The 16,360-nt window shown below is 36.4% G+C and overlaps 1 protein-coding gene across 2 annotated transcripts in view; it reads right to left on the bottom strand.

Moving 5' to 3' along the window:
• Positions 1-16,360, bottom strand: part of LOC115223632 (progestin and adipoQ receptor family member 3-like) — a 31,768-nt gene that overhangs the window by 12,171 nt on the left and 3,237 nt on the right. For both annotated transcript variants that reach the window (XM_036512337.1, XM_029794301.2), the window contains one exon: positions 5,893-6,055. In XM_036512337.1, the coding sequence (XP_036368230.1) occupies positions 5,893-6,055 (163 nt within the window). The remainder of the gene's footprint in view (positions 1-5,892; positions 6,056-16,360) is intronic.

Raw genomic sequence — 16,360 nt, 5'->3', positions numbered from 1 at the left:
TTCTTATTTTGTTGCAGTACAACACACACTTAGTATGCTTATGACTTTGTTGGAGAATAATCTACACCGAGTACTCTTTGCTTTTCATTGGAGTACAACACATCAAGTGTTGTTTGCTTTTTGTTGGAGTACAACACACACTAAACTAGTAGAGTACAACACACACACACACTTTCTCATTCAATTCTCAACTTTCCTGTTTAAGTACAACACACACCTAGTATTCTTTGCTTTTTATTGGAGTACAACTTAGGACTTATTGTTTTCTTGTTGGAGTACAATACATAAACACAAGCATACACACACACAAGCATACACACACACACACACACATGCACATGCATGCACACACACACACACACACACACACACACACAACACACACACACACACACACACACACCTAGCACTCTTCACATTCATAGTATCAAATTCATTTATTATAATGAGTATATTTTATTTTATTTTTTAAGCTAACGAAGTCCTGATCCCAACAAAGCAATTCGATACTGTCAACATTAGTTATCATAAAAGATGTTACCTTAAACTCATTAAATGCATCATACATAATAATAATAATAATAATAATAATAATAATAATAATAATAATAATGATAATAATAATAATGATAATAATAATATTTTAAAAGATTGATGTCACTCTTCACAAAAGTAAATAGGCAATACAAAGAGTGCAATGCAATTGCAACAGATATTTTATTGGTTCAACAATATTCCAACAGCTTGTCTGTCTTTGTTGAGTTCAAAATGAAGAGTGGTACATAGAAATTAAAAATTATGGATATTCAAAAATTCAAAATTTGAACAAGGGCAATGAACATTCCTACGTTGATGGAATGACATTGTCAGTCTTCAATTTTCAAGTTTACGGCTGGCAAAAAGAAAAAGATTACAGCGACTCCAGTGTTTCACTGGTACTTAATTTATCGACCCCGAAAGGATGAAAGGCAAAGTCAACCTCGATGGAACTTGAACTCAGAATGCAGTGGCAGATGAAATGCCCCTAAGCATTTTGCCAGACATTTTAACAATTCTGCTGGCTCACCACCTTAACATTAATAATAATAATAATATAATAATAATAATAATAATAATAATAACAATAATAATAATAAAGGACTAAAGGACTAAAACAATACCTGTTGTCATAGGTGCCCTGGGAATGATAGTGAAAGGGACTAATTGCTACCTAACTCAGATACCAGGAAACCCAAAATTGGCAGAAATTCAAAAGATAGTGCTCATAGGAACTGCTCATATCCTACGCAAAATACTTTCTATGTAATCTCAGGGTTTAAAACAAACATAATTTTCGTTTTTTTTTTTTAGACATTCAGACACCAAAAAAAAAAAACAAATATATGGCACACTAGGCATAACAGCATCACGAACTTCCAACCTGTTGTCTCTTGAGGTCTCTGGGTGAGACTTGGAGCCAACTTGTACAAATATAAAGCAAAAGTCAAACATAGAATAATAATAATAATAACAATAATAATAACTTCCTAATTTAGGCACAAGGTCAGCAACTTTGAGGGAAAGGGTTAGTCAATAACATTTGACCTCGGTTCTTGATGGTATTTTACTTTATCGATCCCTTTGGAATAAAAGGTAATGTTGACATCAATAAGATTTGAACTCAGAATGTATGGAAAAAATACAAGACATTTTGTTTGACATTATAATGATTCTGCCAATGTGGACGTCTACACAGAAATAATACTTGAGATAAAGAATATAAATCATATTCAAATAAGGACTGATATAGCCCTTTGTCAATGGAGAGCCTCCAACAAGGGCTAATAAAGAAACCTCACAAATCTAGGGTCACCATGGCTACTAAGGATAAGTGGCCTCTCCCAAATGTCATTCTCTCTTTCTTCAGGTACCAGCTGAAGGTGAGAAGCAAAACACTTGTCATTTTTGTCCCTGTCACCCACTTTTTAAACAAACTTGGAAGAGGAGAATAGGCACTTCTCTTTCCATCTTCACTTTCCTGTCCAAATAGATCTGGAAAGTTATTAAAGTTTTATTATTGTTCTAGCTGGATGGAATATACCACCACAAAACTATAGAATGAAAACAAACACAGGTATTAATTCACTAAGTTATAAACACATCCTGTCTATGGCACAGATAGCCCCCTTGATGCTAATCCACTAAATTATACACCTCCCTGTTTATGACATAACACATATCTAGGTACTAGTCCACTAAATTAGACACCTTCCTATTATTGACAGCACATATCTTGGTGCTAATCCACTAAATAATAACCCACCACCACGACTGCCACCACTATCCACAGCCTAGTTTTTGACTTTATTCTCAGTCAGGAGTAGATATTCTATTATTTACATCACATTAATCAGTAAGTGTATATTTTTTTGTGTTTTATTTATTTCATTTTTTTTTTGTTTTGTTTTTTTGTACTCGAAATCCTAAATATTCTTTCCAGGTCAATCTAAGATCTAGCATCTATCAGTTAGACTTTGCTTTGCTGAAGCGGTCTAAATAATACAGAAACATGCTTAGAGTTATCACTGTACTTGCGAAATAAAACTCATTTTAACTCCCCCACTACAGGTCCTCCTATTTATTTTTTAATCACTTCAGTGGATTCCTCTGTTACAGACATTAAAGTTGACTCTCTCTCCAGTTTGAGGATTTCGAAGTTGTCTTCTTTAGATTTCTTGACAAGAACTCTCATGTCTAATGACTTATCTTTTCATTACAGAAGCAATCGTTTTAACCAATTCAAATAATTGATAGCAGTGGGTGACAAGGCAAAGGGGATGTTCTCTCTTAACATACTCTAAGTATGTTAATTCTCACTTAACTATATGTTCTTCACTCAGAAGGCGTCCCTGAAGACATTCCCATGTCATTATTTGTTATATCAATAATGTGTGTTTGAAAGTTAGGGTGCTGCACCCATGAATGTAAGATTTTATTTTGATTCCTGAACCAGGCAGTTTTTGTGTACTTGAGCAAAAACACATCATTTCACATCGCCTCAGTCCACTCAGCTGTAAATGAGTTCCAGTAATAGCTGGTAAGTTAACTCTGCGACAGACTGGCATCCTGTCCAGGGGGAGAGGGAGAAAGTTGTAATCTCAGTCACTTATTTGCTATGGAAACCAGGTCAAGCTCTAGTCTTCTGAGTCCTAGGGCTCATGACAGATTTAAGTCTAATCCTCAGTAAGACCATAAGATCATGGTTTCAATTCCTAGACTAGGCAGTGTGTTGTGTGCTTGAGTGAAATATTTTATTTCATGTTGATCCAGTTCACTCAGCTGAGAAGTTGACTCTACTAAGAAGTTCACTTGACAATAGCTGAGAAGTTGACTCTACAATGGACCACCAATGTCGATAATAGTCATGTGGCCCAGTGCTGAGAATGTTTGGCTCACAATTGTAATGCCATAGGTTCAATTCCTGGAATAGGCAGTACATTGTGTTCTTGAGCCATTTAACAAGGAATTTCATTTCCCATTGTTCCAGTCCACTCAGAGATGAATTCTTGCAACAGCTGGCAAGTTAACCATGTGACAGACTAGCATCCTACTGAGTAGGATGAAGCAGAGTATTATAATCACAGTAACTTATGTCATAGAATCCAGGTTAAGCTCTGGTCTCATGAATCCTAGAGTTCATGACAGACCTAAATCTATAATCCAGTTAGTTGGAAACGTTGATTAGCCTCAGCAATAATTAAGCTTATTAATTTTATAATCATCAGCCTATTTGAATCTCAATCAACACAAACTACTGACCATTTTCAAAAAGGGAACCAATTGCTTTTTAATTTCTAAATTTTAAGCAAGACAGTTAAATAAATGCATCCCATGTCATCTAGTGGCCTGAGTTCAATTCTCAGCATCAGAATAGAGTGATTTTTTTTAGGCACAGGCATGGTAGTGTGAAAATGAATTTTGCTTCATAAGAATGAAGTTTCAGGTTCAGTCCCATTACACAGCACTTCAAGAAAGGGTTTTCTACGATAGCTACAAGCTGACTAATGCCTTGAGAGTGAATCTGAAAAAAGGAAACTGGTGGAAGCTTGTCGAATGTGTGTGTGTGTTCTCACCATTTAGCAACTGATGTAAAATAGTTTACATCCTTGTATCTAAGAGCTTTGACAAAAAAGACAGACAAAATAAACACCAAGCTTCAAATAAGTACTGGGATCAATTTGGCTGAATAAAAGCCCTTCAAAGCAGGGGCCCCCAACATGGCCATAGACCAATGACTGAAACAAGGGTAAAAGAATAAATACAGTTTGGAATTTTTTTTTGTTATGTTTCTTTTAATGATCAAGTCAGGGAGTTGGGGAGGAAGGGTAGTGGCAGTAGCCTTACTCTGGAGGGCTCTAAGACTTGGAGAGGGGGAAAAAAGGGTGAACATTTTCTTTCTGAGACCAATGTCCTGACTTGAATGCTTGCAAAACAGTGGAGTCCACTAGAAGATCCTGAGGACCAGATGAGGGGATTAAATCCAAATCTACAACCAAAGATTAGGAACAGTCCCTCTCACAGGCTTCTGCAGTTTCTTTCGTACCAAACTTTACTCACAGAGCATTGGTCAATACAAGACTACAGTAGGATATTCAAAATGCTGTACAGTGATTTACCAGTCACAAAGCATTGGTTTATTGAATAACCTGACACTATGGTACAAGACTCTCATCCAAACCGCTGTACAGTGGGATTGAAACTGTAGCATTGGCCTGCCCAAACAGAACTGGTCATAGCTAACACCACAACAGTAAAGGTGTGACTTGCTAAAAGTAGTATCTACATATCCCTCAAATTACACCCTGTGGTCTTAAAAAAGCCCCCGTGCTGGCACCACAAACAAAGCAGCTGTGCTAGCACCTTGTAAAAAAACACCCATGCCAGCAGATTACAATTCTCCAAGTTGACATCCAGTGGGATTGAAACCACAACCACACAGATAGAAAGTGAACTTCTTAACCATACAACCAGATGAAAAAGAAAACGGTCAGGTATGGCTGTGTGGTAAGAAGCTTCCTTCCAAACCACATGGTTCTTGGTTCAGACCCACTGTATGGCACCTTGGGCTAATCTCTTCTACTATAGCCTCAGGCCGACCATAGCCTTGTGAGTGAATTTGGTAGACGGAAACTGAAAGAAATCCGTCATATATACAGGGTGCCATGAATAAATTGTCATCTAAATTACCCGAAAATGAAAATAACACTGATATCTCATTTTAACAGATACAGTTAGCAAAATTACATAAAAAATATCTTAAAATACTGAAGAGTAAATTTATTCAATAAAATCGCCATTGGCTTCAACCACAGCCTCCAGACAACTTCGGAATTTCCTGCGACTCTTCTGGATGGTCTCCTTGTTTAAGTTGGTGAGGCTGCCATAATCCTTGCTTTCAGTTCATATTTAGTGTTACAAGGAGTTCTGTTGGTCTCTCACTCAACTGCACCCCACACATAATAATCAAGGGGGTTGCAGTCAGGGGAGTTAGGTGGCCAAATGTTAGGGGTGATGTGGTCACAGAAATTGTCTGACAGCCATGACTGGGCTCTTCTGCTTGTGTGGCTATAGAATAAGTGGTAGGCTTTAAAAAATAAGTCCTGGGGTCAATTTCTTCAACTAAAACCCCTCAAGGACAGCATGGCGACAGTCAAATGACTGAAACAAGTAAAAGAATAAAAAGATAGAAATACCTTTGATCAAAGACTTGTAGGATCAGAGATTGCTTGGGGAAGGCTACACTACTACTACCACCAACACAACCACTAACATCACCACCACTATTATACCACTGCCACCACCACTACTGGTCATGAGGAAGGGGAATTAATGTGTAACAGTTTTAATACGCACCTGAAAACATATGAGAGATATACTACAGATGATGTGATCCATAAAGGAACCGGATATCTTTGGAATGGCATAGACATTATCATACATCAGCAGAACCACAAATATGAGACAGCCAAGAAGATGAGACCAGATGTTGATGGTTTCATTGCTCCAGATAAATAAACTGAAATTAGAAAGAGAAAAGCAAATGAATAAATATATAAAGAAAAAAATACAAAGCATGAAGGAAACTGAAGAAACATAGACACGGTTGTGTGGTTAAGAAGCTTGCTTTGGCACCAGGGGGTTTTGGGTTCAGTCCCACTGTGCAGCACCTTGAGTAAGTGTCTTCTATTAGAGCTCTGGGTCAATCAGTACGTTGTGAGTGGATTTGGAAGAAGAAAACTGTGTGAAAGCACATCGTGCGTGTGTGTGTGTGTGTGTGTGTGTGTATGTGTGTGTGTGTGTGTGTGTATGTGTGTTGTGTGTGTGTGTATGTGTGTGTGTGTGTGTGTGTGTGTGGTGTGTGTGTGTGTGTGCGTGTGTGTTTGCATCTCCACCTCCATTGCATGTTGGATTCTGTTATTTTTTTATCTTTTACTTGTTTCAGTCATTAGACAGTGGCCATGCTGTAGCACGGCCTTGAAGAACTTTTAGTTCAATGAATCAATCCCAATACTAATTTTTTTTTTCTTTGTTAAGCCTGATACTTATTTTAATGGTCTCTTTTTGCCAGACTGCTAGGTTACTGGGACATAAACACACTGACACTAGTCATCAATCAGCAGTGGGGGACAAACACAAAGACATACACATGGATATATATATATATATATATATATATATGCAATAGGCTTCTTTAACTTTCTGTCTACCAAATCCACTCACAAGGCTTTGGTAGGCCCAAAACTATAGTAGAAGACACTTGCCCAAGGTTCCATGCTTCTCACCACACAGCCACAGCTGTCTATGTCCCTGTAACTTAGCAGTCCAGCAAAAGAGACTGATAGCATAAGTACCAGACTTTAAAAAAAATATGTACTAGGGCCAATTTGTTCAATTAAACTTTTCAAGGGGATGCCCCAGCATGGCCACAATCAATATAAAAAGATAAATGAAAAACAGAAAAAAAATGAAGAAAATTTTTCTCCATCCATGTCCCCCAAACTCTCCAGCCATCTCTCCTGTAAAGTGGGTAGCCATGCAGCTGCGCCCTGTTTTGTTCTAACCCCCTTCTTTCATACCTTAACCCCTTCATCCCATGGCATTCGTTCGTGGCCGTTTGCCAGCTCTGCCTGGCACCTGTGCGGGTGGCACATAAAAAGCACCCACTACACTCGCAGAGTGGTTGGCATTAGGAAGGGCATCCAGCCGTAGAAACACTGCCAGATCAGACTGGGCCTGATGCAGCCTTCTGGCTTCACAGACCCCAGTTGAACCGTCCAACCCATGCTAGCATGGAAAACGGACGCTAAATGATGATGATGATGATGATGATGCAGATAATTATTCCTTAGCACAAGGATACATATTTTGGAGAGGGTGTTTAGGCAATTAAATCAAACCCCCACCACCTGTTGAAATAACTGGGACCTTGTGGTTACAAAGCAAACTTCTTAACTATTTAGTCATACTACACCTATACATATCTTGTGCAAATCACTGCTGGATAAAACAGATGAGGTGGTCAAGGCTGGAACCCTTCTAATCACAGGTGTGACCAATCAACAGGTTCACAAACATTTGTCCTCCCTCTTCTGACAATGTTACTTAGTATTTTATTCTACTGACACCAGGAAGATGAAAGGTAAAATTCTGATAATAAAATTATTATGATAATAATAATTATAACATATTTTCTTTATTTACCACTAAGGGTTCACGAAAAATAATGGGGACAGTACAGTACAATGTGCGGTTACATAAAAGGCATGTGAAAAATAAAACAGTAACAATATAAAATTATGACAATAATTCCCCAAAAGAGGGAGACACTACAAAACCATGGTTGCCCTGACCACCAGGGCAAGCGCCTTTTCCACATTGTCCTCCTTCAACCTACAGAGGGCATCCAGCTGTAGAAACTCTGCCAGATCAAGACTTGAGCCTGATGCAGCCATCTGGTTCGCCAGCCCTCAGTCAAATCGTCAAACCCATGCTAGCATGGAAAGTGGACGTTAAACGATGATGATGGTGATGATGTCCATCTTATCAAATATTAAAAATTCTAAGTAAATTTTAGGAAATAGATATTAAAAGTTGATTCTCGTATTCAATGGTAGTTAAGAACCCATACAGAAGTGTAGGACAATAAATGTTATATCTACCTTAAAATAATGCTATTGTGCCTTCAGATGTGAAGGGGTGTGGCCTAGTGGTTTGAGAGTTGGGCTCATAAGGTCATAAGTTCAGTTCTTAAACTAGGAAGTGCATTGTATTCTTGAGCAAGGCACTTCATTTCACATTGCCTCATCTACTCAGCTGTAAATAGGTACCAACCCAGTACTGATTCAACTCTCTCTCTCTCCCTCTAGTTGTTACATCTGGATCTTCTACAAGTCAAGTATGTGAGGTATAAGAGAGTGTCTAATAACGTAATTCCACAAGTATTCTTATAAACGCTGTAAAAGACGTTTTCTGATTCAAAATTTTAGTTCATTGATTAAACCTTGCTAAGTTAAGTATGTATTTATTTAAGATCTTCAAATTGTAAATTTTAATATTGTATAAGCCTTTGGAGTAATAATATTCTCCTTATGTAAATATCGTTGTTTATGTAATGATCTAATTATCGTAATTTTCTATATTATTAGATATTAAATTTAAGTTTATTCGTAAGATACTTCTTAGCGATAGATTTATTATTTGATAGCAAGCATACGAGGTGTATAAAGTTAGGCTTTGTATATACATGTTTTAATAGTATTAATTGTAGTTTTAAATTTATAATTAAATTAGATAAACTTTGATAAATTTAGATATGTTTCGACTAAAGATTGGTCCAGGCCATGTCTAATTTAATAGCATAACTTAGTTATTTCTTTAAATTTATATTCAATAATTATTCCCATTCATAATTATATTTATAGTACTTATAGTATTTATTCGATACTATATTACTACGAATTGATTATTTCTAAAAGTTTTTTACATAAGATTTCTGAAAGTTCGTTTAAGTTAGTTTATTTGTATTTTGAAATTAGCTATTTCATATTTAAATATGAAAAATTAAATTTATTAGGTTTTTATTATATGTGCATATACAATTATTTATAGAGATTATTTTAGATCTTAATTATAATATTTATATACATTTATATATTTTCATTGATAATTTATATATATTAGTCATTTTAAATATTTATGTAATTAGATATAGACTAATATTGATATTAGATTATGGGCGGGTTTCCTACCTTATAAATTAAAATTAATATTTAACATTATAGTCGATTTGGATATAATCATAATTGTTAAGTTCTATGTCTCTAGTTTGATAATAGAGTTTATTATAAGTAAAATTATTATATTATATATATTATTTATATCTTAAAAATATTGTTTAAATATTTCTGATTATATTTTAGATATTTAAATCACCTGAAGAATGACTGTAACTCGAAATTTTAAGAATTGGACAGCCATGAAACGATCGTAGTGTTATACTAATTATCTCTTTTTAATAATTTTGATATATATTTAAAATAATATAAATTAATTAATCTTATGTATTGGCTTAAGTTTTTCATTGCATGATTTGCCTAATAGTGGTTTTATCTCTAATTTAATATAATATATATATATATATATAAAATTAGAAAAAAAACATCTTTTATCAATTCAAAATGAATAATTAAATTACACCATCTAGAAAATTACATATAATAGAAGAGTTATAATTAAAATAACAATAAAATTATATATATGTTATATTTTGTGAAATTTGATTTAGTATTTCTAAATTGAATTCTTTTCCTTGTAAGTTTGGATTTTATTCCCTCAAATAATAATTATTATACATATATATATATATATATATATATATATATATATATATATATATATATGTAAATATATATATATGCTTTATCATTATCTAGGAACCCTAAACCAATGAGCGTAAGCATAGTGCAAGTGAGAAATCAGGTCATCTCTCCATGTGAGTGGCTGCTAAGCATCTTTCCAAAGGAACAATAGGTTAGATGTTAAAATAAAGATTCCAGGTTCAATCCCTGTGCTGGATTAGTAAATAATATCACCAGAAAACAACTGGGGAAAACACCTACTGAAATGTTGTGTCGATAATGTCTTCAAACTGAGGAAAATCATCTCCAATACTAGTAAGTGAAACTAGAGAAAAGAAAAACAAGACAATGAGAGGATCTTGACATGCACTCTTGGTTTGCTAGAAATAGCAGCCAAATCCTCTTTAAATCACACCTTACTATCTTAAATCGGGAATGCTACAAAACCTGACACAGAAAGACACACACACACTAGGCTGCTTCTTGATTCCCCCATATCAGTTAGCCAACAGCAGAGAGCTGTGAGCAAAAGAGTTGCAAGTGCTACTGCACTAGATACAAAGCATCACCCTTTATATAAATACACACATGCACACACACACACTCACATATGTGTATGTGTGTGTGTATATATATATATATATATATATATATATATACACACACACACACATACATATATACACATTTTGACATGCATACATCATGTGTATGTATGTATATGTGTTTGTTTGAGAGTGTGTGTGTGTGTGTTAAACTATTACATCATTCCTTTTGTTTATTTGTACTCCAGGTAAAAATAGACTCATTAAGCCTACTTGTGTTCACCTGCATATTTACTTGTGTGTATGTGTGTAAAGCACATGGGTGTTAAACTGTACGTTTATAATCACATGTATATAACTGAGTTTAAACACACATACATAGCACAATCATACGTCCATGTGTTTGTAAAGAAGATGAATTAAACACTCTAAAAATAAAAATAAAAAGAATAAAATAATAAAAAATAATTTTTAAAAATTTCAAAAAAAAAGAAATTTAAAAAATAAATAAATCACACAGAATGAAGAAGGGTTAGCTAAAAAATCTCAAACTGACACTTATAGTGTTAGATTTTGTTTATAAATTTTTAATCAAAGGCCATCTTTCTTGAAGTGCAAGACTCCGTATAACTGTTGCGGTAGATTCATAAATGTGTGGCTAATAATGATTTCTTTTTATCTGGGCGCAAGGCCAATATCAGTTTCATACAGGAATGGAACAGAATCAATGGAATGAACCTAATAATAATAATAATAATAATAACAATGATAATAACAATAATAAGATTCAGATCTTGGCACAAGGCCAGCAGTTTTAAGGGGAAGGAAATAATTGATTGCATTGATCTCTGTGCTTGACTAGTATTTAACTCTTCGCCTGTCCTGTGTATCACATGTGGTAAACATCGCATACATGATGCATGAATGCAAGGGGAATATGTGCCTGGCATCCACGATACACATTCATGATTTATTTCAACCATCAGAATAACTTTGGGAGTTATGAAAGGAAAGTTTTATTAGTGCTCAGAACATACGAAATGAAGGCCAACTAAAAATCTGAAAACAAGCATGGATGTTTAGAACAAAGTTATGAAAATGCTTTGGATAAACCAAAGGTAAATAATAATAATAATAATAATAATAATGATAATAATGATGATGATGATGATGATAAAAATAATAATAATAATAATAATAATGATAATGATGATAATAATAATAAAAATGATAATAATAATAATAATGATAATGATGATAATAATAAAAATGATAATAATAATAATAATGATGATAATAATAAAAATGATAATAATAATAATAATAATGATGATGATGATGATAATAATAAAAATAATAATAATAATAATAATAATGATAATGATGATAATAATAATAAAATTGATAATAATGATAATAAAAATGATAATAATAATAATGATAATAATAATGATAATAATAATGATAATAATAATAATAATAATAATAATAATAATAATAATAATAATAATAAGAGTATCACAGCAAACCACAGCACATACCCAAGGCACACAGAGCTGCACTCGGCAGTGAAGTGAAAGCACGCTATAAAAATAAAACTACTGAATAATAATGATAATAATAATAATAATAATAATAACAATAATAATAATAATAATAATAATAATAATAACAATAATAATAACCCTTTCTACAAAAGGCACAATGCCTGAAATTTGGTGGGAGGGGGTAAGTCAATTACATTGACCCTGGTACTCAGCTGATCCTTGATTTATGAAAGCTGAAAGGATGAAAGGCAAATCCAACCTTGGCAGAATTTGAACTCAAAACGTAAAGATGGACAAAATGCAGCTAAGCATGTTGCCCAGCATGCTAATGATTGTGCCAGCTCAATTAATAATAATAGACAAATGGCTAAAGAAGAGTGAAATAGAATGCCCAGTAGAGCTCTTACAGAAAGTTTCTCTTAGGGACAGCAAGGATTATCAGGAGGGTTCTAAGCACTTGAAAGACAGCTGAAAACTACTCACATAAATCCTACCAGGAATAAGACCAAACCTGAGCCAAACCAAAATAAGAATCCTTTCTACTATAGGCACATGGCCTGAAATTTTGTGGGAGGAGACAAGTCTATAACGTCAACCCCAGTGCTTGACTCATACTTGGTTCATCAACCCCAAAAGGATAAAAGGCTAAGTCAACCTCGGTGGAATTTTAACTCACAACATAGTTCTGAAATGGAATAGTCCTACTAAAAATTGAACTAACAGCAGGCAGCAGATTGGTAGAATAGATATGAAGCATCTAACAAAATGCCATGTAGTATTTGTTTTAGCTTTTTATATTCTGAGTTCAAATCCTACAGAGATCTATTTTGCCATTCATCCTTTCAGGATTGCACCCTCAGTACTACATGCACACACACACACCACTCAGTTGAGAGGTCTTGTTTTGTGAGTTATTTGGCGACCTCACTGAAGCTGGTGCTACATAAAGCCCACCCAGTACATTTTGTAAAGTGGTTGGCATCAGAAAAGGCATCCAGCCACAGAAATCATGCTAAAGCAAAATGTTGTAGCTTTGCATAGTACTCCGGCTCACCAGCACCCTGTTGAACCACCCAACCCATGTCAGCATGGAAAATGGATGTTAACTGGTGACGACAACGATGATGATGATGATCATCATCATCATCGTTTAACGTCCGTTTTTCATGCTAGCATGGGTTGGACGGTTCAACTGGGGTCTGGGAAGCCAGGAGGCTGCGCCAGGCCCAGTCAGATCTGGCAGTGTTTCTACAGCTGGATGCCCTTCCTAACGCCAACCACTCCGTGAGTGTAGTGGGTGCTTTTTACATGCCACCTGCACAGGTACCAGGCAAGGCTGGCAAACGGCCACGATTGGATGGTGCTTTTTACGTGCCACCAGCACGGGGGCCAGACGAGGCTGGCAACAGCCACTTTCGGATGGTTCTCTTACATGCCAAACGTGGCCGTTACCAGCACCGCCTGGCTGATGGCAATGATAATTCTAAGAACTCTTCTTTCTTTAAAGTGCTCACTGGAAGGATATTCTCTGACGAAATACACACACACACACACAGACACACACACAAAGAATTTGAAGACAAAAACAAAACCAGTTGCTTCATTTTTTTCAGTACAGAACAACTGAATAGGAGTGGAAGGCTGAGAGATTTTTATGCAAACCAAACAATAATAATAATAATAATAATGATAATAATAATGGATAAAAGAATGACTAAATGATAGAAAAGAAGAAGGAAACTATAGAAAGATATATGAGACCTGAGGTGGATACCTGAGGTGCAGAAAAACAACCGTTTTGACATTGTTAGAGAAAATCTATTTCTATCAGCCCGTTCACCTATTTTCGTATAGAAATACACACACCATTATGTATTTATTTATATATGCATATGTCAATTAGTGTGCTTCTCCATGTTAATCAATCAATCTAGCTCGTTACTGTTCTATCCAACAGCCTGTCCATTCATCTATTATGTCTGTCTGTTTGTCTCTCAGTCTGCCAACCAGCTTGTTTATGCCATTGATATATCTATTCTTCCACCTATTATGTGTGTGTCTATGCACACACACACACATATATACATACACATACATATATAAACACACACATACAAACAAATACATATATTCATAAAATATACATAAGCATAAACATATACATATATAGGCACAGGAATGGCTGTGTGGTAAGTAGCTTGTTTACCAACCACATGGTTCTGGGTTCAGTCCCACTGCGTAGCACCTTGGGCAAGTGTCTTCTACTATAGCCTCGGGCCAACCAAAGCCTTGTGAGTAGATTTGGTAGATGGAAACTGAAAAGAAGCCCGTCGTATATATGTATATATATATATATATATATATATATATGCGTGTGTGTGTTTGTGTATCTGTGTTTGTCCCCCCTAGCATTGCTTGACAACCGATGCTGGTGTGTTTACATCTCCGTTACTTGGCGGTTCGGCAAAAGAGACCGATAGAATAAGTACTGGGCTTACAAAAAGAATAAGTCCCGCGGTCGAGTTGCTCGATTAAAGGCGGTGCTCCAGCATGGCCGCAGTCAAATGACTGAAACAAGTAAAAGAGTAAGAGTATACGCAGACATCATCATCATCATCACCACCATGTAACATCTGTTTTTCATGAGTTCAATGGGTTGACAGGATTTAAGAAGCCAGAGGACTGTGTCAAGCTCCAATATCTGTATTGCCAAGCTCTCTATGTCTTGGTGCTCTTCCTAGTACCAACCACTTTACAGTGTGTACTGGGTGCTTTCTTTATGACACTACCACTAGTGAGATTACCAAGTAACTCAACAGACTTAGAAAAAAAAAAAAAGAAACCATTCAATAGAGTAGGGTTTAGTAGAGAGGTGAGGTGGGGCAGCTTTATGTCAGGTGTTGAAAGACTCAAGTAATAAAGTAAGGTAGAAGAGGAACAGGTGTCTTGCTGTAAAAGCATATATATCATTATTTAACGTCCGTCCGTTGTCCATGCTGGTTGAACTGCACAGGCACTTTTATGTGGTACTGCACAGACGCTGTTACAGGGGCACTGCACAGGCACTTTTATGTGGTACTGCACAGATGCTGTTACAGGGGCACTGCACAGGCACTTTTATGTGGTACTGCACAGATGCTGTTACAGGGGCACTGCACAGGCACTTTTATGTGGTACTGCACAGATGCTGTTACAGGGGCACTGCACAGGCACTTTTATGTGGTACTGCACAGATGCTGTTACAGGGGCACTGCATGGGCACTTTTATGTGGTACTGCACAGATGCTGTTACAGGGGCACTGCATGGGCACTTTTATGTGGTACTGCACAGATGCTGTTACAGGGGCACTGCATGGGCACTTTTATGTGGTACTGCACAGATGCTGTTACAGGGGCACTGCATGGGCACTTTTATGTGGTACTGCACAGATGCTGTTACAGGGGCACTGCATGGGCACTTTTATGTGGTACTGCACAGATGCTGTTACAGGGGCACTGCACAGGCACTTTTATGTGGTACTGCACAGATGCTGTTACAGGGGCACTGCATGGGCACTTTTATGTGGTACTGCACAGATGCTGTTACAGGGGCACTGCATGGGCACTTTTATGTGGTACTGCACAGATGCTGTTACAGGGGCACTGCATGGGCACTTTTATGTGGTACTGCACAGATGCTGTTACAGGGGCACTGCATGGGCACTTTTATGTGGTACTGCACAGATGCTGTTACAGGGGCACTGCACAGGCACTTTTATGTGGTACTGCACAGATGCTGTTACAGGGGCACTGCACAGGCACTTTTATGTGGTACTGCACAGACGCTGTTACAGGGGCACTGCATGGGCACTTTTATGTGGTACTGCACAGATGCTGTTACAGGGGCACTGCATGGGCACTTTGGCATGGCACTACACAGGTGTTTTTACATAGCACTGCACATGCACTTTCATATAGCACTATAGATTATCATCATCATCATCATTTAATGCCGGCATGAGTTGGATGGCTTGAGAGGAACAGGCAAGGCCAGTGGCTGCCCCAGGTCCTTGGTCTATTTTGGCTTGGTTTCTAAGGCTGGATGCCCTTTCTAATGCCACTCACTTTACAGAGTGTACTAGGTGCCATTTATGATGCACCATCACCCAGTGGCACCATCACCATTACTTTTCATGTGGCACAGGCACCAACATCAATGTTTTTTACATGGCACCTTGGTTTTAGGATATCAATTCAGTTGTGATGAGCAGATCTTCTTGAGTACAGCAATGCGCCACATATCTCAGTCCTCTGTTATCACCAGTATGTAGGTATGTATGTATATATGCATGTGTTACTGTCCCCTTTGCCTTGTATCAAGTTAACATGCGAT

Source organism: Octopus sinensis, linkage group LG23, assembly GCF_006345805.1.
Source record: "Octopus sinensis linkage group LG23, ASM634580v1, whole genome shotgun sequence".
Classification (NCBI taxonomy): Eukaryota; Metazoa; Mollusca; class Cephalopoda; order Octopoda; family Octopodidae; genus Octopus; species Octopus sinensis.
The sequence above is the reverse complement of the archived record's forward strand: the minus strand, read 5'-3'. Positions and strand labels throughout refer to the sequence as shown.